General features: G+C 35.5%; 1 protein-coding gene and 1 non-coding gene across 4 annotated transcripts in view; both read right to left on the bottom strand.

The window, feature by feature from the left end:
* Positions 1 to 25,803, bottom strand: part of LOC134741045 (protein trachealess) — a 201,226-nt gene that overhangs the window by 98,017 nt on the left and 77,406 nt on the right. For all 3 annotated transcript variants that reach the window (XM_063673805.1, XM_063673796.1, XM_063673814.1), the window contains exon 4: positions 8,756 to 8,776. In XM_063673805.1, the coding sequence (XP_063529875.1) occupies positions 8,756 to 8,776 (21 nt within the window). The remainder of the gene's footprint in view (positions 1 to 8,755; positions 8,777 to 25,803) is intronic.
* On the bottom strand, positions 556 to 694 carry LOC134748496 (U4 spliceosomal RNA). The gene has a single exon (XR_010128419.1). It is a non-coding gene; the product is annotated as a U4 spliceosomal RNA (small nuclear RNA).

Raw genomic sequence — 25,803 nt, 5'->3', positions numbered from 1 at the left:
ACGCTGAACGCTGTAAAGGGTTCGAAACGTCGGGATGTATTATAAATTCAATATACGCGATATAATCCGTTTTCATAGTTTTAGTTCATGAGTAACTATCGCGGTAACCGAAGACAATAAAATGGCAATACATCCTGACGTCACCATGTAACGTCTATTAGAAGCCGTTTCGATGTATGGAAAACAAGGAAATTGCTATTTTCTCCATGAAATATTGCGTTTATGTATATTGTTGCTTTACAATATTTTTTTTAAATAAAATGTAGCATATTTTTTTTCCTATTTCGAAGTAATTTTTTTTTAAACTCGGTCTTGTATTGTTTTAAATTCCCATATATTTTTTAAGTTTCCAATTTAATGTGATAAATTGCTCATTTTCTATGTATTCTATTTAACTAGATTTAGTTATAAAATTCAACATGTGTCAACGACACTGTCAACAACCCTATCAAGTATCAAAATATCAAATACACAGCTGTTTTGTTTCATAGGTGGGATAAATGCAAAGATTGCAAAGTATGCATTTTTGCAGCTCGCTGTTTCAGTTATTTTGGGGCCTTTACGGCCATTCAAAAATTGCCATAGCGGACGGTATTTCACGTCCACACGGCGGGGTATTGGTAAAGTTTTCAACTAGCAATAATCGCACCTCGGATTAACCTCATCGGTTACGATATTGCCTCTGCGCAAAGTTAGCAAGACAATCGAACTCCGGTCACCCCATGAAACTACGTCGAACAAACGATAGCGTGTTCTATCTCGATGCCAGCGCCATCTGTTGTCAGATAGCAGAACTATGCATTCGGAGCAGCTGATTCTGCGAAGAAAATTGCGACAGCTATGTATTACAAATTTAAAAAAGAGAAACGAATGCAAATGGCTTTTCCTCGGCTGTGATTGGCTGGATGTTCGAATTTCACCGAATGAGAACGTCAAAATTCAAATTGTAACGCGATCACGCTCCGCGACCGTTACTGCACATTTCAAAAATAGAACACGCCGGCCATTTTAAGTGGATGGACGGTAGCTGCGCATGAGCGGCTTATTAATCAGTGTGTTTATTTTATCGCGCATATAAGTATGCGGGTGGACACGCATTCTTAAGAAAATGATCATAAAACTTAAATATGCGACCTCGATGTGCCAGGGACTGCTAAACCAAGGCTTGAATTGGAAGTGATGAAAATAGATGTGAATAGATGGTCATGGCCATAACTAAGGGTCGGTTGCACCAAACTGTTTGTCATTAAAGAGTTCGCTAAATTGTATTGTATCGAAAGTTTCATAGTAAACCGCCGCTAGTGCGGATGGTGCAACTGGCACTAAGTAAGTTCAATTCAAATCAGGGTAAAAAAATTACATTTACGATTTCTGTACAGCGCAGCGGTGTATTTTTCAGTCAACTCAATATGTTTATAAAATCATTAACATCTTAAACTTGCCTCGTAATAAAATGTAAAAGTCACATCACCTCATAAAACTGTTACGAATAAAAATTCATAATAGCCGGCGGCAGATTTGCCCGCCAGTTTGTCAAAAGCCCTTGTTTTAAGATTTATCCGGACCCTCCAACTTAAGCCGATCCATTTTAGCATCAATACAAAACCAATTCCTTTGGAAAATATAGTATTACAAACTTATCATTTCGGCAACCATTGATATTCTTAAAGTTATTGTACCACATTTTATTTAAGACTTAAAATACAACTGACAAAATCGTCAGATATGATATTGCGAAAGTTATTATTTGAATCGAGCAAGGCAACAATTCTTACACGGTGGTAACTGATCCAAGGAAATCCTTATGAAGGAAACCTTAAGTAGCTCTAGACAGGTCCAATTTCGAACGTATAAATACATACGATAAGAGCTTGGTGAAGTTAATAGTTGGGTGCCAGTTTATAGCGGTTCAGGATACACCATCATTTGTTACGTCAGATCGCGTTGATACGGCGTCAGAAGATCTGATGGCCCGAGATTTGTTTAATACAAACTATGAATATAATTTTAAGGGTTTTTATTTCTTCTGCATGGTTATATGTTAACTAAAATGCATAGCAGAATATACTTAGTTGGAATGGATATGTGGTGCAGGTAAGTAAACAATATAGGCCAGCACTAGACTAAGTAAAACAATGAACACCTACCAACAAAAAATCTTTGATTTTAACATAGGTACTTATTTTCGTTATTACGTACCGTACTTTAAATGTAGTTATTTAAAATGTAAGAACATCTTTATATGACGTATAAGTATTAAAATATCTAAGTAACCATAAATTTGGTTGAAACTTAAAAAATATTAGATAGGTAACTTACTACTAAACTTACAATAGAAACACCCTCAAATCATTAATATTAACCCCAGCCTCGCCAACCCCAATATAAATAATAAATATACATCAGAAAAAAACACAGAACTAAAATATTCATTCGAAAGATTCTTCAAACATTCACACCTCAGTCACTTAACACCATAGACTATAGAGTTATCTTTCTTTTTTCTCGAATATCATTTACATATTTTCTTCTTAAATTTATTTGTCGCTGAAGATTATAAGTATGGAAATTGGACGATATGCCTCCTGAGGGAGCTGAGGTTTCTTGTTTTTTTTTTCTTTGCTTTGGAACATTTTTTGTTTATTCAAATATGAAATATGTTTTTGGATGTTTTTCTTAATTAAAAGAATGACGGTGATTACTACATTTTTACGCAACAATATGTTTTAGACTCAGCGTAAAAAATTGGCTTTTGTTCGTATAATAATTGGATTATTTTAGGGTTTTGATACGTTTGATTTTAAATCGCCTCTGTGCCGGACACTAGTCTGACACATACAAGTCCTCAATGAGTAACAATAAAAATACACTATACTGCCATTTCCTTTCGTTATAATCGCTCCTCGACAATCACTTCCCGTCTCAAATAGTCCAATTTGGTCCAAAGTCAGACCAAAACGGCCATCATTTTTCCATCTAAAAAGGCTCCAACATTGCCCAACAGTCCAACAGGAAGCGGTAGTCGATTCGAGTCCTGACCGGAATATGTTATTTGATTGAAGTCTGTATGTTGTCATACATCACTGCCATAGTTGGCGAGGAATAGTAAATCTTACATAGATATATAGATGAGATAGCTTTTGTTCAATGATCTTTGTTTAAAATAAAAGAAGCACGTGGAAATATGCGAGAAAAGATCGGCAAGGCGTGACAGTTAATTTGAGTCACTGTAGATGAGACTGGACTTGTGAATTGAGTGACTGTATATACGTAGGTAATTTTTTTTGCAGCTATATTAAGTTCTATTATAGGTATTATCGATACGAACTTTTTGTTTTAAAAAGCTTTTATCTACACACATATCATAAACCCTCTATGATCGCCAGAGAGCAACTATGCCCCAATGTCGGCTGTAATATGAGGTTAGTGAATATATCATAGAAAGTTTATAATATTAATATGTGTGTAGATAAAGCAGTGTATGTAACTGTACATAATTAGGCATTAAAACACGTGTGATTTTATTATGAAACTTACTACGTTCGTTTCATAAACCCACACTCGAGTTTTGATGCCTTTCATTATGTAGCAGTCTACTATTGCGTACTAGGAAAATTCCATTCCTAATCCTTACTTAATAAACTGACCATGAAAAATCAAGCTTCAGAACTCAATACACCGTACCCCAGGTATCGCTGGTGCGATATGGTGGTGGCGGATCTGCGCGAACTTCGAGTCACCAATTGGCGAGAGGTCGCACAGGACCGAGAAAAGTGGCGAGGACTTGTGTCGGAGGCCAAGTCTCATTTTGGGTCGCTGAGTAAGTAAGTTTAGTTAAGACAAAATAAGCAGTTTTGACTTATTTACAATATTAGTGGTGATAATTGCTACAACAGTTCCAAATTTTAGGTATCTACGTCGAACGGTCTCTGAGAAAAACGCATTTAACTGATTTGCAAGACCGAAGTGATCCCATAAGTGTTCCGTGAACAAAGTTTTGTACGGAACACTAAAAATAGTACTTAACGTCAAACTAGCCATTTTTGCCTCAAAGGGTGTCATTGCCCAAAAAGATGGCTAGTTTGATGGTAGTTACCCAAAATTTGAAAATTGAGTATAAATTTTCCTCAATAACACGAGATCCTTCTGAATGGACCATTAAGGTCACCGAACCATCTTTGTCATGTGATGCCACTTAACTCACTGCCAGTGCCACTGTATATAGCTGTTCCATAATATGTATTTAAAAGGTAGCATAACGCACACACACCATACTTAATACACAAATTGTTATCCACCATTTGAGGGCTTCCAGAGTAAAATTTAATTAATTTAATTTTACTTACACTTACAATTATTTTATACACAGTATTACAGCCGTCGCTAAATATTGCAAGACCGTTTAAAAACACACAAAACCCAAAAAAATCAAACATTCAAGACACATAAAAATCCCCATTACAAGTATTACAACCCCATCCTGCAGCAACAAAAGTTACAACTCTTAAGGGGCCCGTCTCACTTTAAAACGCCCCTACAGATAATAAAAACGCTTGTCTATGATTCGAGTGCCATAGACAATGAGTACCAGCCATAAAACAACAGCCAGTATAATTCGAACCAAGTCCCGCGAGTTTTCCAGGAGGCTTTACTAGACCAGTGACATTGTTAGGGTTACAATTATGTTGGTGGAAAGAAAGACAATACTGGCGAAAGCAAATGATGCGAGGAGAGCAATTTTAAATTGTCATTACAGGGGTAACGGTGTTTTTATATTTTGTAAGGAAGGTGCTTCGCTTAACATACATTTTGGGGGTGCATGTACAGCCGGATAGTTTTTTGGGACTATGTAATTAGCTTTAAAATATTTAATAAAACTCTTTAATCTTATTGTTTACCATTTCTCTTTAATACTGCAGTATTCCAGGTGGCTTCTTGTCAGTAAAGGCTTCTTGTATTGTCAGTCTTTTAAATTGTGTTATATTTTATTTATAGGTGTTACTATAGTTTGGGCGGTGGCTGGCTTACTTGTTGACTTAAAGACATCCATTTCAGCCAGTATACGTGCCAATTTTGAAAAAATATAGACTCGAAAGTTTGATCACTATAGTCTAACGCAACTAAGAAGTCAATTTTGACAGTTATGAATTGAACCTTATATATATATATATATATGATACTAAGGCTATCAGTTAAACGGTAGGACTTAGCTTCGTAAATATAAGGGTCAATTCATAACTGTCAAAATTTACTTCTTAACTTACAGCGACTATAATAAAAAATTTGACTACCGCTTCTTTTTGCAACCATAGACTTTGCAACAATGTGTTTGGCCAGTCAATATCTAAATGAGATAAATTTAAACACTTTTAAAGCTAAAATCTATAATCGGACGCATTGGTGTAAAAATCATGAAAGTTAAAAAAATATGAATTAAATTAATGCGCACATAAAAACATTTAGTAGGACAAATGATGCTTTAAATAAACATTTTAAACATCCTGTAAACGACGTCGCGGAATATCCCGGCCAATAAAAAGCATAAAGCAAGCAATCCTTTTTCCGCGTTAGGGCGACTACACATCCCTCGGGTATAGAGAATTATTACACCTGTTTACTCTGGGCTGGGTGTTCCGCCTCAACATTGCTAGAGACAATTGGGATTTTTTATAAAACATTGGTGACAAATGAGCGCATAGGTAAATACTACGACGCACCTGATACGCGGCCACTGCACATTACGAATATATACCATACAGAAGCTTTAACTGCAGGTCACACACCTTACTCTAATGTAATGTAATGTGTGTGTTTAATGTATAATGGTTGTGTAATAAGGAATACTTACTTACTTAACTACTTACCCTTGCCGACCTTAGACAACCTTTATAATCTCATTCTTGTAATAAATACAATTATAAAAATATATTATTCAAAACGAAAACGTCTTTCAGAATAAATGTCTTAATACGGCCAACCAATACATAGTTTTCTACAGGTGCCCATCCCATGATTCATTATATTCTGAAACTAGTTACACGACTGCCCAAACAAGCAGGTATTGTGTGTTCTTAAACTAAAAACGATATTATGCATTTTTTTATATAACAGTAAAATAGGGATAGGGCACGAACAACGAACATATCCCACGGGTGTTCGGAAATTAGGTAAGTACCTATCGTTATTTATGCCGACTGTTTTACATGCTGCAGTTGCATTGGAAAATATAACTGTATTAGAAATTAGATGTTGCATTTAATTTAATACCGACAGAAATCTGGTACAGGAAATATGCGTTTTCCTTTTAAACACGTAAAATAAAAAATCTTCCCCCACGACCACCTCATCCAAGAAAAATGTCTTCGTGTACCGGCAATTTTTCAAAATAAACACTTGATGCCACTATTAAGCGCTTAGCATATTTTTTCTCTGGTCTCAACAATTTAAACTAATGGTTTCCAAACTTTGCTGAACAAAAATGTTACGGATGCAGTCAATGTTTAACGGCATTTACGTCTTTCTCGTTTGCTATCCGCTTCCCCCTGGATCACAGGCCGGACTTATTAACTTGCGATTTGACAGGGTGCCTGTTAAATCCTTTTTATGGTCTTTTTTAAATGGAGTGTATTCTAAGTGCATATTTTTTAAGATATTTTTTACGGATATTCGCTGTAATCTTAGTACATATGCTCGGGAATTACCAGTAATAATATTTTAGTGATTTCATTATTTGACCATCAAGCAAGTTGTTAAAAGAAATATGTAAAGTTAGTCATGCAGAGTAATATTGTGAAATGATTCCCAAAAATAGTAATTATATAAATATTTTTGATGTCAGTAGGTATCTACTTGTATACTTGTTCGAAAAACGCTTAAAAAACAAATAAGTAGCACAGTAAGTTTAACCCGTCTAATTCTGAGACGTCAAAGGGATGCGGTGTGCGGTACAAGGAGCCAATTTGCATATAAATTGTGTCTTGTCGAACTTCGTCTGGAATACCTATTAAGACTTTGATGGAGTCGTATACTGTACGTATCACGGCCCTGGTTGAACTTGTTAGGAAGATACAGAACAACTTGGAATTTATGTCGAAACTGCTCGAATATACTACAGATTTGAAATAAATAAGTTCTAAGGTTCTAGTTTAGTTCTGTTAGGTTCTGTTCTAGTTTACTATGGCCAACAACTAAATTATTAGATGTTAAAGTTTTTCGAACGTTCATTGAGTTTTTTTTTAATGTTTGACAAGTGACACGGAGATTTCCCGCGTTTTAGGAAAAGAATGACATTGACAGTTGAGAAAAAAAAGAAGGACGCTGGAATCTTGTGTAGATGTCTAATAGAGATTGGATTTTTGATATTCAGTTATATTATCTATTTAACAAATAAACTTTTTATATAACGTATTTCGGTGTTTACTTGAGTCATCTTTTAAAATGGACAAAATTATGACAGACTATTAAAAATTACGTGTCATATATGAATCTACTAATGGAACCTGACTTGAACCTGACCCCCCCATTTCGACTACAATGCCATAAAATTATCTAAGTAAGTATATCACATTTTTTTTATGTTGGCACTAATACCTATTTATGTCTGTTATAATTATATCACGGTTTCGCACGTGGATTTCATTGTGGACCTATGTATAATGATAAATAATGGACTTTTTTAAGAATCTCGAAAGTAATCATCAAATCTTGTAGTTTCATATGACACCCCACGAGTCACGGTCGCCCGATTATCTGACTTAACCCTGTCGATATCTGCTCCGCCTTTAATGAAGAGGGTGCATTACAATTACAAGTTGAGATCACTATTCCATATGTTATCAATACAATACTTCTGATTTATTTTGAGATTGCTAATAAAATAGGCATTCTCCTAAATATTATACACTCGTATTAAAAAAAAAAACTTTCCTGTTACGGTTCTTTCTAAAGCACCAATGCCTTTTTAAGTTTCACGCAATATCAGCAAAAATTTGTAATATTGATAATTAGAATAATAACCGTTTTGTGCTTTACCTAATACAAACCTTTTCCACTTTGTTAAAAAAGATCTGAATGATACAATAAATTTTAATTATTAAAATCTATATACTTACTTATTTTTTATTTGCACACCCCAATAAAGTCGGGAGGAACAAAACGCAAAAAATAAGACAACAACAATAAAAACTATAAAAATGATTACACGGTCAATATAAGAAGGCAGTCAAATAAAGTCTTGCCGTAGCTACAAATTAGTTTAATTGTGACGGTCACGCGCTGGTTGCGACTAACGGACCACGAACTTCTTTCGTCTCTGGAAGGGTTAGCATTGGCGGGGTGGCTTTTAAAGTAAATAGCGAAGAATTAGTACGAGCCACTTAAACGTTCTTTACAGACAAGAAACAGTGCCTACCTACTGCTAATACTCCCAACCAAATGAAATAGAATGTTTTATTGATTATTGTATTGTGGACATTGTGGCCTTATTTTATTTATTAAGACCTTACCCATACGTTTAAAAATGCGTACTGTCTGTAAATACATAGATAATAAACAATCTTACCATAAAGATGCAATGTTTATTTTTCTTAATTTTCCTGCACGAAATTTAGATAGGTCGGAATTTTCGATATTTTTTCATTTTATATCGTTAATGAACAAACATAAAGATTATAGTTATGCACTTTCGAAATTGAAAAGAAAATTTTATAAACTAAAGTAATTTTAATCAAGAAGATAATTAAAAATGTTACTATACCAGTTTTCTTGTGGATAGTATCTGAAACAAGTTATTTATAAATTAATAATCATCATAAAGTATATTATACAATCTAGGAAGTCAATATAATATAAATAAATTATTAAACACCAAACGTTCTTCATGCGTTCTTTTCTTCACGTCTTTAGTTTTGCAGTCAAGGTAGCTAACGCCATCTGTTTGGAAGTAGCGGAACTATCACACACTACGCTTGGCGCTAGAGTACTGCTTATCAACACCCGATGGCGCTAGTTACCGACTAACTTTTAAAATATACGAGGGTTGTAAAGATACAGAAAGGCTATTTTAAGTAAATATAAAGTTTTGTCAAACAATGAAATTAAGCATATATTGGCAGACGTATGTATAAACAGTTTCCAATTAAAAAAAAAACATCAAGGCTATTTTTCAATACCTATTGTTGGTTTTTTATTCGTTAAAATAATGCATTTGTACCATATGTTTCGGTTTCAATAGCTATAATATTTATTTATTTATTATGTAATAAAAGTTTTGCAACTTTTATTGCATAATAAATAAATAAATATTATAAGGACATTCCTACACAAATTGACTGAGTCCCACTGTAAGCTCGACAAGGCTTGTTGTCGTGGGTACTCAGACAACGATATACATACATATGTAATATACAAATAGTTAAATACATAGAAACCATCCATGATGTAGGAACAAAATATCTGTGCTCGTCACATAAATAAATGCCCTTACCGGGATTCGAACCCAGGACCATCGGCTTTATGGGCAGGGTCCGCTACCCACTAGGCCAGACCGGTCGTCAAACCGGTTTTATTGAAACTTAAATGTTTAAAAAATCCCTACTTAATATTATAAATGCAACAGTAATTCTGCCAAATGATATCTGGTATGGAAATAGTTTAAGTACGGGGGGAAAACATAGTTTTCATCACAGAAATCATCACATTACAGCGCTACGTGGGCCGATTTTTATTCTGTTGTCCCCAATTGGGATTCCGTGTTTATTCCGCCCAGATTGATGAGCTCTTCAAATTTATAATTTTTTATTATTATCTGACAAATTATTAAATTATAAAAACCGGACAAGTGCGAGTCGGACTCGCCCGCCGAGGGTTCCGTACAAATTAAATTTTTAGTATTTGTTGTTAGAGGCAACAGAAATACATCACGGCAGACGAACAGACCGACGGACAGTGGAGTAATAGGGTCCCGTTTTTACCCTTTGGGTACGGAACCCTAAAAATCGACAACATAATAAAAATCGACCCGCGTATGTAGGTACTTCAACAATAGGCAAAATCTCTCTAAATAGGTGGAAGGAACACTATTTCTTTTCCTCAAACCGCGTTGGTATAAAATGCCATTAAATGATGTATTCATGAGGTGACCCCTTCATATAATGGCATAAAGCGTGTACACCGGAATATATCGGGCGCGGAGTAAGACATCGTGCAATCCGCCGTATTTCCATACAGACGAACATTGCGCGCATTCCGACTTGCGAGCGTCGCCTTTTATGAGATTCACTAAGAGGAAGCGTCCTTTTTATAGTGAATGATGACATTTTAGGATTTTTTTGTTATATCTTGTATTATATGTATTTTGTTTTATTGCATTATATTTGTTTTTTAATAAAAGTGAAAACAATTAGAGTTTTTTTATATAAGTCTAGTGAAAGTAAAAACATCTCAAAACTACGTCAGGTGCTGAATCAAAATACAATGTGATCTAGCTGTCACTATAATTGTAAGTTTAGCTCAAACAGATTCACTAGTGCACCCGTCTTTTAAATACATGCATATTTATTTACAAATTCTTTGGTTCCGATTTAGTTAGATAACAATAGTAGCTGATTACGTTATATATCTACGTTATATAGTTAAGTATCTACTTAGGTATTTATTTTCACAAGTTCAAAGTTTTATATACTTACGCCACTTATGAGCACCATCGCTATTCGCCAAGATTTGATTTATATTCGACAATAATGCGACGCACTGGCTAACGTCTATTAATATTTTCAACTGCAGTACAAGCAAATTTCAACCCTATATATATTTGTTAGGGTTAATTTTTCTTTGATAAGTCCGGTTTAAATGAAGTACGGAGCATACTGGAATTAAGACTACTATTCGTAAAACTGACATAAAAATACTTAGTACAAGGTATTTAATATATCTGTCAAGGAAGATAGTGCCCGAAAGCGAAGAATGCTGAACCTGCATGTTCAAATTGGCTTAGGCACTAGTTTTTTACGAAAATGAATGCCGCTGCCGTCTTAGGATTGGCCTTGTTAGGATTTTATCGGTTATCTAGCGATGTTTTTCTTCACTGAAAATGTACCTACAGCGAAAGTTTAAACCACGAAGAATCGAACAAACTGATTTGTGATCCACCATAGAACGTTTTCACGGTGTGTTATAATAATATTTAGGTATTATACTTTTTAAATCGATGTACTGCAAAAGACGAAGTAAATGTGAAAAGGTTATTCAGTGGGTCAGGAATGAAGTTGTTCGATAGTACCTACCCTACTAATATCAGAAAATCACGGAAATGATCAGTTTATGCACAGAGTTAGTATTACAAAGTATAGCACGGTCCCATGTGGTCATAGTTCAGGCGGGGGCGTGGGAACAGACACAATGTATAATAAGCATGCGCCGGCGCCGTAATTCACGCTCGACGCATCGCGCCATCATGCGTTTATCGCCATAGATCCGCTCTGTTTTCTTGGAGGTCGCAGTTCTAACCTAACGTAACCCACTTCTGGCATCAGTTCGTTATCTTGAGGGTCGCAGTTCTTCCGAATTTATTTATGCCGAATTTTTATGCCAAAAATATTTTATGCTGAATTTAACGTGATGCGGCACGACACCTGTAATAATTGCTAAAACGTGAGTCTTCATTTGAATATAACGAATTTCATTTTTCCGACCTTACAAAAAACCGAATTTCTGAATACCGAATTATTTTATTTCCGATCGGACAATGATTTATCGGAATTTAAGAATTTGGAAAAAAATATTTTTGGAAAAGTGTAAAATCGGAGCTTTAAGCTTTCGGTCAAATGACAATCTGATTTTAAGTTTTCGGAAATAGCACATTCGTGATTTTATTCCATCGTGTTTTTAAAAATCGTAATTATTTTGATATTTCGGACTTATAGAAAATCCTGATTATGAAAATCGTGGTTATAAAAATCGGAAAAACATATTTCGGAATAATTGGGTGTTCCCGTGCGGTAGGACTGGTTCCTAGAGGGAAACATCATTTCAATGTTCACTTTTAAGTATTAAATGGGCCCACTGACTATCAGTCCGCCGGACGATATCGGCCTGTCAGTTAAAAACAAAAATTTGACAGTTCCGAACAACTGACAGGCCGATATCGTCCGGCAGGCTGATAGTCAGTGGGCCCCTTTAGAGTTAAGAGTTCCCTTCGGCCATTTTAATACGAGTATGTTTGCAGTCTAAGTCAGAGAATGGCAGAGAATCAAACTAATCATCTAACGAAATAACCTATCCGAACGGAAACTAAATGCATTAACAATGTGTACAGTTATGTTCAGTTTATTATAAAATAATAGATTTTAAACATCTAATTTCCAAATTTTTATATAATTTACCTAACTAACTCCTTCACTAATCGGCGGCATGACAAAGTAAACTATTTCGGCTTATCAAAGTAAACATCCTCAGACGAGCTCCCGATATTATGCAAATTGCTAAAATCACATTATTATTCATACTGTTTTTGCAAAGGGCACGCCAGTGAGCCCTAATCTTGCACCCAGCTATTTACAAATTTATCCAATAATATATTTAGAATATTTTATTTAAAATAAACCCTACCTCCTAGCGATAAGGTCGTGATTAAGTCATTTTCATATTCGAAGTAAAAGTTTACCACGGTATCTCAGTAATGCGCGCTATCCGCTCATAGATGGCGCTGGAGGCGATGCAAATTTTCGATAATGTAATTTCCTTATGAAAAACTGGGGTTCCGCGTAGATTTGATTGGAAAAACATCTGTAAGTTATTATTCTGTAATAAGATTAAGGTGTCTAATGTTTGTTTGATACGGGTTTTGCTTATTTTGAATTATTGGGGAAGGAAATTAATTCTGTCACGCGAGTGATTTTATTTTCGAAGATACTTTCAGAAAGAGGATTTAAGTAAGTATGTTTTAATTATTTCGTGACAACGTAAGAACAATATACTTATATACCTAGGTAAGAGATTCAGAGGCGCCACAGCACAGGAGCTTCCTTGCTCAACGTATCAGCTTAATAATCCACCGAGGAAATGCTATGCTGCCAGTATCTCCGGTACTATGCCGTAGGGGGCATTTTTAGGTTTCAATCATAGTGTTATTTATATTAGGTATTTGTTGAAATGAATAAAGCCAGTTTAATCCCCATATAAGGTAAAAAATATATAATTTATGAATTACCTATCTGTAGTGCTATTACTATATTTAATAGGTAGGTTTTATACTGCAGCGGTTATATAATTTGATAAGAAATCTTTGTCAGTAGAAAAAGGTATCAAATTTAAAAATGTAGGCGTAAAAGAATCTTTTCCTACTGACGAGTTGGCTTGGTTTAGTTAGTATTAAACATATTCATGTTACTCTGACGATTCCAATAAATGGCTTGTCATTTTATAACTCCCGGACACACGAGTTGCATCCTTAACCAGACATAGGTAAATACTGACGTCAATAAAAGTGACCGAGCAGCTGAATAAATGATTGTAATTCTTAAACTACCCCGGCAATAAGACGCACGTGGCGAGCACTAGTTGTAGCGGGGTTCAAAAGGTTTTGATACTTGACTGAGACTAAAACTATTGATGCGCGGCGTAGATTAAAAAATCAGCATGGGTATGATTTTGTAGTGATTACGACTTATTTTTTTATTGGGAAACAACCAGCAAAAAAAAATTACATATGTTTAAACAAATATAGAATACACATACGCCATAAAAGTTTCCACTTATAGAATAATAACATTTTTGTTGCTAAAACTAGACTTACACAATTTGGTTGAACTTATGACTGTAAGGTTTACGATTAATGTACTTAGGTTTTGCCTACCTTATTCATGTTAAATTGTTAAAAATTTATTTTCTAAACTTAAGGTCTGTTTTCCCATTGATTAGTGTTAAGTGCGAGTTCATACATTTACCACTAAATGCAAATAGCAAATATATGAACTCGCACTTAACACTAATCAATGTGTAAACAGGCCCTTAGTCGATAAAGTAGGATTCATGTTCGTAACCGCGCGTCACGAGCCGCAATGTATTAATTGTTACTTCATTAAATGTGACGTTTTCAGTCAAAAGGTACCACATTGTCGCTTACCATAAGGACGAAAATTGCTTGTATCTTTATACGAAAAACCTGGCAGAGCGTCCTTATGGCAAGCGACAATGTGGTACCTTTTGCTTGAAAACGACACAAATGATTAGCTTTTATTAAACTTTTGGGATTAAAAACATATCTCCTGTATTAAAAAAAACACTGCACAAGTCTCTACGAGAAAAGCGGTTGCCGTATTCTTCTACCTAATCTACCTATACCCCCGTTACGTCGTTGCACTTGGCCACCTATAATAGGCTAGATAACATTTTTTACAGTAGGTACATATGGTGCTACTTTCTCGCACTAGTGCGTAAAAGAGCACTTTTCGTGCATATGTCGAAAGTTTGAAGGGCCATATGTACAGTAAAACGTTGTACGATACACGTGCGAATAGGTAATTCGCAACTCTTCTCGATTTAAAACACGCCCTGCGATCGTGTTTTAATTTATCGCCACTCGTTTCGAATTTCCTCTTTTCCGCACTTGTATCGTAAATAATAATTTTTTAATGGTATCAATCGATCAGGTTTGCTTTTGGGATCAAATGTCTATTATGTGCGCGCACTGCACTAAAGCAATACAAAAGTCAGAAATGATAGTCAAATTCCGACAGTCGTACTTCACTCGCGAAACGCTCCTACCAAAATGATAAGTGCACGTGACGTCACAGGCACTGAGAGTATCATGAATGTATAGAAAATAAGTAGATTAGCGATTTTGTCGGTGAAATATTGCGTTTATGCATAAATATAGTTGCAGTGCAATCTTTTATCGGATAAAATGTAAGGAATCGAATACCCTTAGGTACTTTATTCCTTTTTGAAAGTTAAATAAAATTTTAAATTTCGAAACTTTTAGATCATGTTTTTCTTATCATTTCCATACTTATAATATATGTATTATTTTAATATCCACATTATTGCGATTAATTGCTCCTTTGGTATCTACTCGTATTTCACTAGATTTTGTTATAAAATTCAACATTTGTCATTATCCTTATTAATTGACCGACAATCCCAAATTTCCCGACATTTGGCTGCCTAGCCAAGATGACAATCGTACATCGACAAACGAAAAGAAAAAATGTGTTGGCATGACAGATGCTACGAAAAGTCACGCGACTATTTTCATACATTATTTAAGTTTCGATTGGCGTTCTCTATCAACAATTGTCATATTGGCTAGGCCCCCTGTAGTACCTAAGGTACAAATTGTATTCTCAGTATTTGACATCTCCTCGTCTACTACGTAGTCAGTGAAATTAGATAGCAAGGGTACTCTTAAGTTTTTTACCACTATGAAAAGTACCAAGACCCATTGATCCCTGCAGCCGAAATATAGAGCTGTCCGTAATGACCGAACACTTTGCATAATTCGGCGATCGGCTGACCCCCGGCCGAATCGGCCTCGATATCTATATAAATGCTAACTCGAGCGGATCCGATGGGATATTCGTAACATTTGTTGAACATTGTTTAGCGAAAAGAATAAGGGTTTTTCCAATATGATTTCATTATTAAAATAATATTTATCCACCTTTGAATGGTTTTTACTGTATACACACACAAATGTTAGTGGGTAACTGCATAAAAGATCTCTATGGGTCGAAGTGTATCTGTAAGGGCCCCCGTAAACCATAAGATAAGATAAGATGTACCAACTGTGGTGTAGCTTGCTTTCGCTATACAATGCACATCCTTATACTCGTAAACTAGCATAAACATATCTATATGTATAGCAATGTACCACACCGCTTTATGTACATGTACAGTCAAGGGCATAAATATATATACATTCCCAAAGTTTAAAAAATATGTGTACAATCTTACACCTTAGACAATAAAGTCGTGTTTTTAATATTTTTGAGCCATTTGTCTGGATCGATATTTTTGCCTTCGACTGTACCTAAGTTATGCTCATATATAAAAGTAAGAACTCGAAAGGTCAACAATCAACTTGACACATTTAAATTTGTAATGTTAATATGCAAAACCAATAACGACTTACTTATCTTAGGTATTATAATCGGAAAAATAAATAAATAAATATAATATGTCAGTTGATTGATACTGGAGAGTAACATGAGTTAATAATTCTAAAAATAGGTTTATCGTGGGCACTCTCACCAAAGCCTCAAGCAAGCAAACAAACCAAGTAATCGGTCAAAAACCAACAACAAAGTTCGAACTATATGGACCATTAGTACCTACACTTTGCGAAGAAAATATCCTTATAGAAAAGTTTCATATTTTCTGGGTGGGATAGGATGGGATGGGCAAGATACTAAATTGATATAACTGTACACAATTGTAAATTTTTCATTGGCCTTTCCAGTTTTATAAGAATTTCTGCTAGGCCTGCTAAGCCAGCTTTCATGTTTTTAGGGTTCCGTACCCAAAGGGTAAAACAGGGACCCTGTTACTAAGACTACACTGTCTGTCTGTCTGTCACCAGGCTGTATCTCATGAACCGTGATATCTAGACAGTTGAAATTTTCACAGATGATGTATTTCAGTTGCCGCTATAACAACAGATACTAAAAACAGAATAAAATATTTTTTTAAGTGGGGCTCCCATACAACAAACGTGACTTTTTTTGCCGTCTCTTGTGTAATGGTACGGAACCCTTCGTGCGCGAGTCCGACTCGCACTTGGCCGGTTTTTCTTATTTCCAATTTAAGTAAGATTTACGGGTAATTCTGAATTAATGTTAAGTAATACAGAAGAATAATAAAAAACCGGCCAAATGCGAGTCGGACTCGCGCACCGAGGGTTCTGTATTTTTTAGTATATGTTGTTATAGCGGCAACAGAAATACATCATCTGTGAAAATTTCAACTGTCTAGCTATCACGGTTCATGAGATACAGCCTGGTCAGACAGACGGACAGACGGCCAGACGGACAGCGGAGTCTTAGTAATAGGGTCCCGTTTTTGCCCTTTGGCTACGGAAACCTAAAAAAGTACCAAGATTTGTAGTTATGGTTTTCTCTCAATTTTATTTTTTCAATACAACAATTACAATTACAGTTTTACAATCAACACAATTATAACAATAATTACAATTACACTTTTGAATCTTTCGTTTTATCGAAGATTTAAGTTTTTCTTACGTTTTACTTGTTCGTGTTGATTATTTGGTAATTAACTGGAATAAGACGTCGTCGAACCAAAGACGAGTTTATCTCGACGATTATTAACATTAAAATTATTCATTAGAATGCTTACGCGGGAATTGGTAAAAACCATCCTTGGACTTAGGGTTGCCAACTGATTATTAAAGTGCATGGTATGAATGAATCGCAATATTCGCAATTATTGTTCTAGTTAATGCATCGTCCGTTCGTAAACAAACCTTACTAAGGCAAATATCTTTTTAGAAATAAAGCTATTCCCCGTTATTCAGACAAGTCGTAAAGGAGAAAGTGACATATATTTTCTCGTGAGTTTAGAACGAAACATTAACTATCAAATGAACATTAAGTACTAGGTATTTCTTAGTCCATATGTTGGTATCTAACTTTTTTATTATTGAATAAATACGAAAGAAGAAAATAAAACCTCCAGAGTTCGGCGGTGACGGTATTACTATCAGTGTGTATGCGTGTCGATTCCGATGATACCTATCTAATTAAAGAAACATAGCGTGAAGACCATTATAAAGGAGAGCTGTATGCAGCATAGTTAGAACACTAGAATATGAAGTTACGAGGAAGATTCATAAAATGTATGTTCCAAATACAATTTTTCCTAACCTTTATACAGTATTCTGACCCACAGAAGAGTGGCTTCAACCTGCCTGTCGCTCCTCAGTATCAAGTGTCAACCCTAACGCAATGACGCTCAGCAGGGAGCTGTCAATCAAACGTCAGTGCCATACATTAAACTGGCCTGTTCTTGCTCATCGGACTTATTAGCAAGCGCAGGTCTCCCCTATTCAAAACCGGTTAGCCGCGGCTTGTCAGCTCACCCCTAGCATAACTTTACCCTTAGATTCATAATAATTATACGTAGTCTAAGTCCTGGGTTTTACTGGACCGCCGACTGCAGCCGTGGATAGTTCTGCGAATATCATTGTGCAATTCGTGGTGGGGTTTTTCTATCTTTACCTCTTTAGTGGATATTTTCTTAGGTTTACTTTAGTACTGGATAGTTAATAAATCATAGTTGCTCGGTGGATGACAGCTGTGCCACCTAAAGGACTAAAGTTCAATCGAGCGTTAAAATACTGAACCTACCAATTTTTATTTTATACACTGATCATAAGTTAAAAATAATATCGTTAGTTAAAAGAAAAAAAAAATATCTAAAATATATTTCCCTTTTGGTTGAAGTTAAGTTACATTCTAATGCTACGTCATAAATATATATACATTCAAATCAGCATATACCTACCTATCTTTATTGTACGGTCTCGCAAATGCATACAAACACACACACAATATAAATATAAGTTAACATTTACATATAACTTAACATAACCTATTACTATCCTAATATTAAAACCTTCATGCTATACTTAAATGCATATGGTACTTAAATACTTATTTCCTCTGTACCTACTCTCAGATTATTGCATTGCATTGAACTGTTATCTTAACTATAACTTTAGTTGAGTTTAATTATAATTCAATTTGTTACTTTCTGTACCTACATAATTAACTATTATTGTATTGGTTGTACCCTTAACTTGCTGCTGGAAGAGCGGGGTCTCCTGTCACAAGTATTGCAATACTTACTAGGAGGTCCCAACCCTTTCTCAAATTGTAACACAATGATTGTGACCAATAAACGATTTTTCATTTTCATTTTCATTTTTCATTTTCATTTTCAAGTTACTAACCTTCAAATCATACAATCTGGGGGCACGATAGTGCCCCCGCCAAGATGAGCCAAGCGAAGCGCAAGGGCACTACCTACCTTTTCTCGAAGCGCTTCGTCATTTTTTTGAACCTTCATAACTCGGGTTTGGATTACACCAGACAAACAAAATTCTCAGGATATGATGTCCATAGTGGACTTATTAAACATAAAAGGTTTCAAATGCATAGCTCTTATACGTTAGATTTTATTGGTATCTACAAAACTCCGATTACGTCACTCACTCACTGATGATCATCAAAATTCTTAGGGTACTTCCTGAAATCCTAGAAAGCTGAGGTTTGGTATGTAAGCTAATATTAGGACACAAACAACAACATAAAAATCATAAAATATGGAACTCTTACCCCCCAACCCCTTCAACTAGGGGATGGAAGTTTGTATGAGACTTTCGCCAATTTTGATGCTAGAGGTCTGAAAATGGATATAGGAGTAGAATAGAATAGAATAGTTTTTATTCGTAAACACACAGACAATATACCTATACGTGACCTATACATACATTAAAAGAACATAGTGAAAATAAAATGTCACGAAATTGTCCCATCTCAGCATGCTGCTGGCGACTTCCAGCGCTGATCTAGGGACTCCTTGTTACAAATAATATAATACGTATTTCAGGATTTATATTAAATAACCCCCTTCCTTAAAAATTAGGGGATGGAAGATTGTCATAAGTAACGTACAAAAAGTAGTGAAATCCCACCAACGTTTTCATGCAAAATGTTGCCAAGACGACCATATGTCTCGCACTGTCAAAAAGTTATCAGATCTCATGCAGAGCCAGGCTTCTAACTCTACACGCCGGCCAAGCCACATATTTTGACTAAGGAGTGGAGTTTGGGAAGTTAGGGCTTGTAGAGTTGGGGCCATAGACCTAGCATTACATAGATGCGGCCTACCGCGTGCGCCCGTAAGGGATAGACATAGATGACGTCATAAACGTGGGGATACCATATTAGTAAAAATTACCCCAATAAAGTAAAGCCCAGTGTCAATGACTTTAAGAATAAATTAGATAAGCACAAAGAAAATTCTACTCAACACTGAGAACTCGGTTTATGACTCTGGATACAGGCATTATCAGTTGTTTAAACGGCCTGCCTGCATTACAAATAATAATAATAATATTTGATATCACGTTGGGGCGATTACCCTGGAGGCAAAGTTTGACGGTATTAAAATTGTTGAATAAAATGTCAAGGGCCGTTCTTTTTAGGCGTATGAACAATGAAATACCTCCTATAATTCGCGCAGGTGGTACAAAACTAAACATGTTTAGTAAATAAAATGTATTATAAGTTTTAATTTTATGAAATCACAAATCACGATCACATTATTTACACCAATTAATGTACACCACATTTAATCTTCACAACATTTGTTTATTTTATTTTTGGAATTAGAAATACGAAAAAACTTCGAGGTCAAAATTACCCATAAAATTATGATATTTTCATCTGGTATCCCTAACATGATTGTTATGCAGCTAAATTAAGAAGAAGATTAAAAACGGCTGACCTCAGACTCGTCTGAGTAGCTGACATATTACCACAAACAACCTACGTAATTTGGGCGGATAATTTTACAAATAATGTTTTGTTAATTTGCGTAAATAATTGTGATATTTTTATTGAAATCGTTTGATTCTACATTGCTTTGAGTGTAACGTAATTTTACGATGTTATTCTCACATATTGCGTTAAGAGGAAGGTGTAAAATACCGTACTTACGTGTGAAAGGTTATGTTCTCATATTTTTGCAGCTATTACAGCTGATTACAGAACAATTCACCATTATTTTATCAATTCAAAACGCTAATTACTATGTTTTATAAGAGAAAGCACAATTTCATAGAAAACAACAATAATTAAACAAGCAACGAACAAGCATGACATGTCACGTACTTATTTGTTTGCCACAATTTTGGTTGTGGCAGCGGTGGAAAAGTGAAACTATGACAAAGACAAAAAGTAATATATTGCTCTCTGTCACTACTACTGAAAGATACATAAGACTATCCCGTTCGGTCATTTCGCCCCACCCCTCATGACCGATCCATGTTATACTAGATTCATGGTTGGGGCGTATAGAGTTAGAAGCTTTTGGCTCTACATGAGATCTGATAACTTTTTGACAGTGCGAGATATATGGTCGTCTTGGCAACATTTTACATAAAAAAATTTTGGTGGGATTAATATGATCCAATAATTTTGTTATCTTTTTAATAGAATGTGCATGGTTGTTATATGAACGCCGTCGATATGCACTATGCTTTTACGTGCAAGTTAAGGCATGAAGTCTACCTACTTCCTTTAGGAGTTAAAATAAAAAAAAAACAGCCAAGTGCGAGTCGGACTCGCGCACCGAGGGTTCCGTACTTTTTAGTATTTGTTGTTATAGCGGCAACAGAAACACATCATCTGTGAAAATTTCAACTGTCTATCACGGATCATGACATACAGCCTGGTGACAGACAGACAGACGGACAGACGGACGGACAGACGGACAGCGGAATCTTAGTAATAGGGTCCCGTTTTTACCCTTTAGGTACGGAACCCTAAAAAGTAACCAAACAAAAGAGATCAACCCCCATATAATAAATAAATACCCTACTATCCCTTTTATTGTAGCCGATTACAATTTAAACACACGTAAAAAGCCGAAGAAAATTTACGAAACTTGACCTTTATGATAATACAAAACAATAAAATCCAATAGCCTAGTAGCGAAACCCACTAAGTGCCGTTTTCTGACTTTGGAGGGCACGTTTATCGGTTGAGGCCATTTTATGAGACATAACTGAGTATCTGATGCATTTTTAGTTGGTTCGATCTTGGGTTAAGACAATGGTTAGGGGTTGGTGTAAGTGAAGAGGTGTTGGTTTGGTTCGTTGTGTTCAAGTTCGTATTCGCTTAACTCTCGCTTATGTCTCGATTTGCACCTTTTTTATTTTTTTATTTACAAAAAAATATTAACCACCAATATATTCAATTTAAAAAATGTATAGGATCAGATATATCGGAGTCGCCATCAGATATATCGGAGCGGCCAAGGTGCTCACAAATATCTGAACACGCCTATATTGTCAAGGCGTTAGAGTGCGTGTTCAGATATTTTTGAGCACCTCGGCCGCTCCGATATATCTGATGGCGACTGTACAAATCAATATTAAGACAGTCATCTCGTCACTTGCACCGCCTTATAAAAAGCAATCGGGCTCAAATTTAGAGCTCGATTAGGACGATGTCCACAAGGGCCGGGACACTTTCAATTCCTCCGGTTTACGGAACTACCATCGGAACTTAACGGAAGGAAAGGAATTAACTTAAAACCCCTTTGTGCCTGACATACACGTTGAAGTGTTAATTCGGCTTTTGTTTTCGTGGAACTTATTCAATAAGGAATTATCTTTTTCGCGAAATCATCCGTTTAAATAAATAGTTATATTTTATACTACTAAAAACGTGAGGTTAAAAAGCAGTGTTACTCGTACTACATCCATCATATAAATATGACCTAATTTTATCACCACTTATTTGCTAAATTATAAAAACCGAGAGGCGGATACGAAATTGCTCCAATTTCCGAAAAGTGATGTAATAAAATAAGCGGTGCGGTCGGATCAAACCCGCCAAGTCAAAAAGCCCATAAATTATGCACTCGAGCAAAATATCGCTACAAGTTACTCAGTTGAGATGCAGGGGCTGCTTACTGTAGGTATTTCGATTGAAGCAACTTAGCGACAACTTTGCCTCACTACCAATAACAAGTGTAAGTAACAATGGAAAATCTTTGAATTTATTGCGCGAAAATACATCAAAAAATTTAATAAGTTTTAATGTCACTTACGGTTGTTTTGTGTGTTTATGAAAAACCAGAAGCGACATGTGATTGCGACCTCTACAGATATAATAAAATAAAATAAAAGCCTAACAGCAAATAAAACCAAGTTTTGAATGGGAGGGCTGAAGTATCACAGAAGATAGTGACGTCATAATATTATAAGCGTGGCGGTCGCATCAAACCCGCGTAAGTCAAAGAGCCCATAAATTACGCACTTGCGCGGGCGCAGGAAAAAAGCGCAGCGCAGAATATTGGCATTTATAAGTTACTCTACTATACTCGGTGGTCCTCGGCGTATATATCTAGAGCTTGATTTCTTGCCCGTAATGCCCGTTGGACATCACTTATTTGACTGATCAAGACAAGTTTTTGTAGCTTTGTGTTTATTATCATATGCTGCAAAATGCTAAGACATAATATCAGCCATGTATGCCGCCTTGCAAGTAAAATAAAAATGTTTATTATTATTATAACGTTTAAAACTACTAAAGTAATTCAAAAGCTAGTTATAGTCTATGCTGTATGGGCAGGGTAAGATGTACCTAACAGATAATTTTTTTTAATTGCCCATGGCTTGAACGATTCATTTAACGACAAGTAGCTTCAAATGGATCTAGGGTGCTTAAATCGTCTTTACAGCCGAGCGACTCTGTCTATGTCTAATAAAAAATATTCAAGACTAAAAATACTCCACCTTTGCAGGCACTTCAAACGTAAGTTAATATTTTGTGATATTTGCCAGGTTCTAAAACTACTTCAATATTTACATACTGTGTGTGTGTGTACTGTGTGTGTTTTTGTGTGTGTGTGTGTTCCTATGTCATTTCCAAAATATTCGTGGAAACGCACATTTAGGTATGTGTACATGTTACAAGAAACAGCAATACAAGTAAACCCGGTTATCGGAGTAGTTCGCCAATAAATCGAGATGCATAGCGGCGGCGGGTCGTAAAAGTGACCCCGGCCCATTCCAGGGGTCAGGCCGCACTCAAGGATATTCCTATTCAATAATTTATACAATTGATAAATAATAAATGGAGAATGACCGCGGGTGGATCTGTTTTATTTTTATATTCTTTGAACCTTGCAATATTGAGTTCCATTGCAGCCGAGGAATGGTCGTATTATGCGGTAAAAGTAAATTTTGTTTTCAGATGATGAGAAATGTTGGAGTTTATTTATTTACTTAAAAGGTTTTTAATCATAATTTAAAAACTAATAAGCCTAAACGGCGTAAACGCATTGTATTTTTTATTTTCATTCCAGAAATATACTTTCAATTGATAGGTAAATTAATTTCCTTTGGACAATTCAGTCTGGCCAAATAGGGAGCACTCTTAAAATGACTACTTGCTTAAACGAATAAACAACACATTAACTCCTCAAAACTAATGAGCACTCGACGCAAAAATCAACTCAAACGTTACTCGATTCAATAATCGATCAATTAAGCCGCCTCATCCCGATTCGAGAATTCGAAAACGAAATAAATGAACACCTAACGCTTTAGCCCTGCCAGTTTTTCGCACGGAATCGCGCGAACAATCGGCCCTTGTATAATAATATCGGATAATACTTACAACTTTTTGTCCGATTCGTTTTCTATATGATTGCACATTTTACTAAACAACGCGTCGACACTGACTTCCAATGGCATTCCTTTTCTCGGCTCCGCTTTTTAATTTCGTCCCATGCATTGCATTCTCTATTTAATGTCAAATCAGACAAAACACATTTTCCTTTACGGTTCTACTGATGGTCCTGATGGATCTCTGTTGGGTTTCAAACGTCTTGATTAGGACGTTCGGGCCTGTTCGTTAAGAGCGATTATTGCTTGCCAGGTGTAATATTAGCGAATAGGTTGTAAGGTCATAAATGAAATACTCAAAAAGGCGTTCTATCTCATATAAGGCGGAATCAGTTCTTCATAATGGCGATGCAGCATTGTTACGGATGCCTCGCGTAGCGCGAACGGTGTTATCGGAAAATACCTTTTAGGAAAAAGGCACTTTTAGATTTCCATTACGTTTTGTTGTACACTTGATCTGATCATTGTTGGCGTCTTTTTCATGGCGTGAGGTATTTCTTTTATCTAGATGATAATATGTGCGACTTAGTACGCATTATGAGTTTCTGGGCGATATATCTGAGCTTGTGTGATGTTCAATACGGGATCGCACTTTGAATTTGAAATCTGTTTTATTTATGCTTATGTGATAACTTTAAAGTTATGTTTTAGATAAATACTACAGTGTTTAAAAATTATAATCATTGTTTCTAAAAAAAAAAAAAACATTTGGCGAACTGCTCAAGAAGGCATGACCCTTTTAAGTTGTGAGTTAAGGCGGCGACTAGAGGAATCCCCAGTGAGCCGTGAGCCTCACTTCGCTCTTTCGCGGCTCGTCTTTACGGCCTGCTTAATGACACTCTTGCCTGTTTTAATGACAGTTAATGACATCGGATGGCTCTCGCTTGACTCAGACTTAGAGAGGACTTGTTTGTTAACAGGGTTTTGGATGATTTAGATAAAGATGTTGGATTATATAGTTTTGATTGGGAAATCATAAGAAAAAAAGTCCTGGTTATGACTTGAGTAATAAAGTAAGTTCATAATTTTTTTATGTCAATTTTTATTAATTGACCGATTACCTAATTGCAGCCTAAAAATATCACTTCAAAATAATAAATAGTACAACCTATAAGATTAAATGCGTAAACGTAAGAAAAAATAGTGTAAGCGTAAAAAACAATATCATACATATTAAAAAAAAACAACATTTTAAGTCATAAATACATTATTGCATTATTCCATTATAAATATATTTAATTCTTGAGAATTGCAACTTAGATATAACTTGGCTGTATTTTTCCCATGTCCGGGGACTCTATTATAGCCAAAAGACGCTGAGCGGGGCAGGTCGTAAAAGCAAATTGTGTTCCCCGACTACCCTCCGA

The sequence above is a fragment of the Cydia strobilella genome, chromosome 1 (assembly GCF_947568885.1).
Source record: "Cydia strobilella chromosome 1, ilCydStro3.1, whole genome shotgun sequence".
Taxonomy (NCBI): Eukaryota; Metazoa; Arthropoda; class Insecta; order Lepidoptera; family Tortricidae; genus Cydia; species Cydia strobilella.
This window is presented reverse-complemented; position numbering and strand designations above follow the sequence as displayed.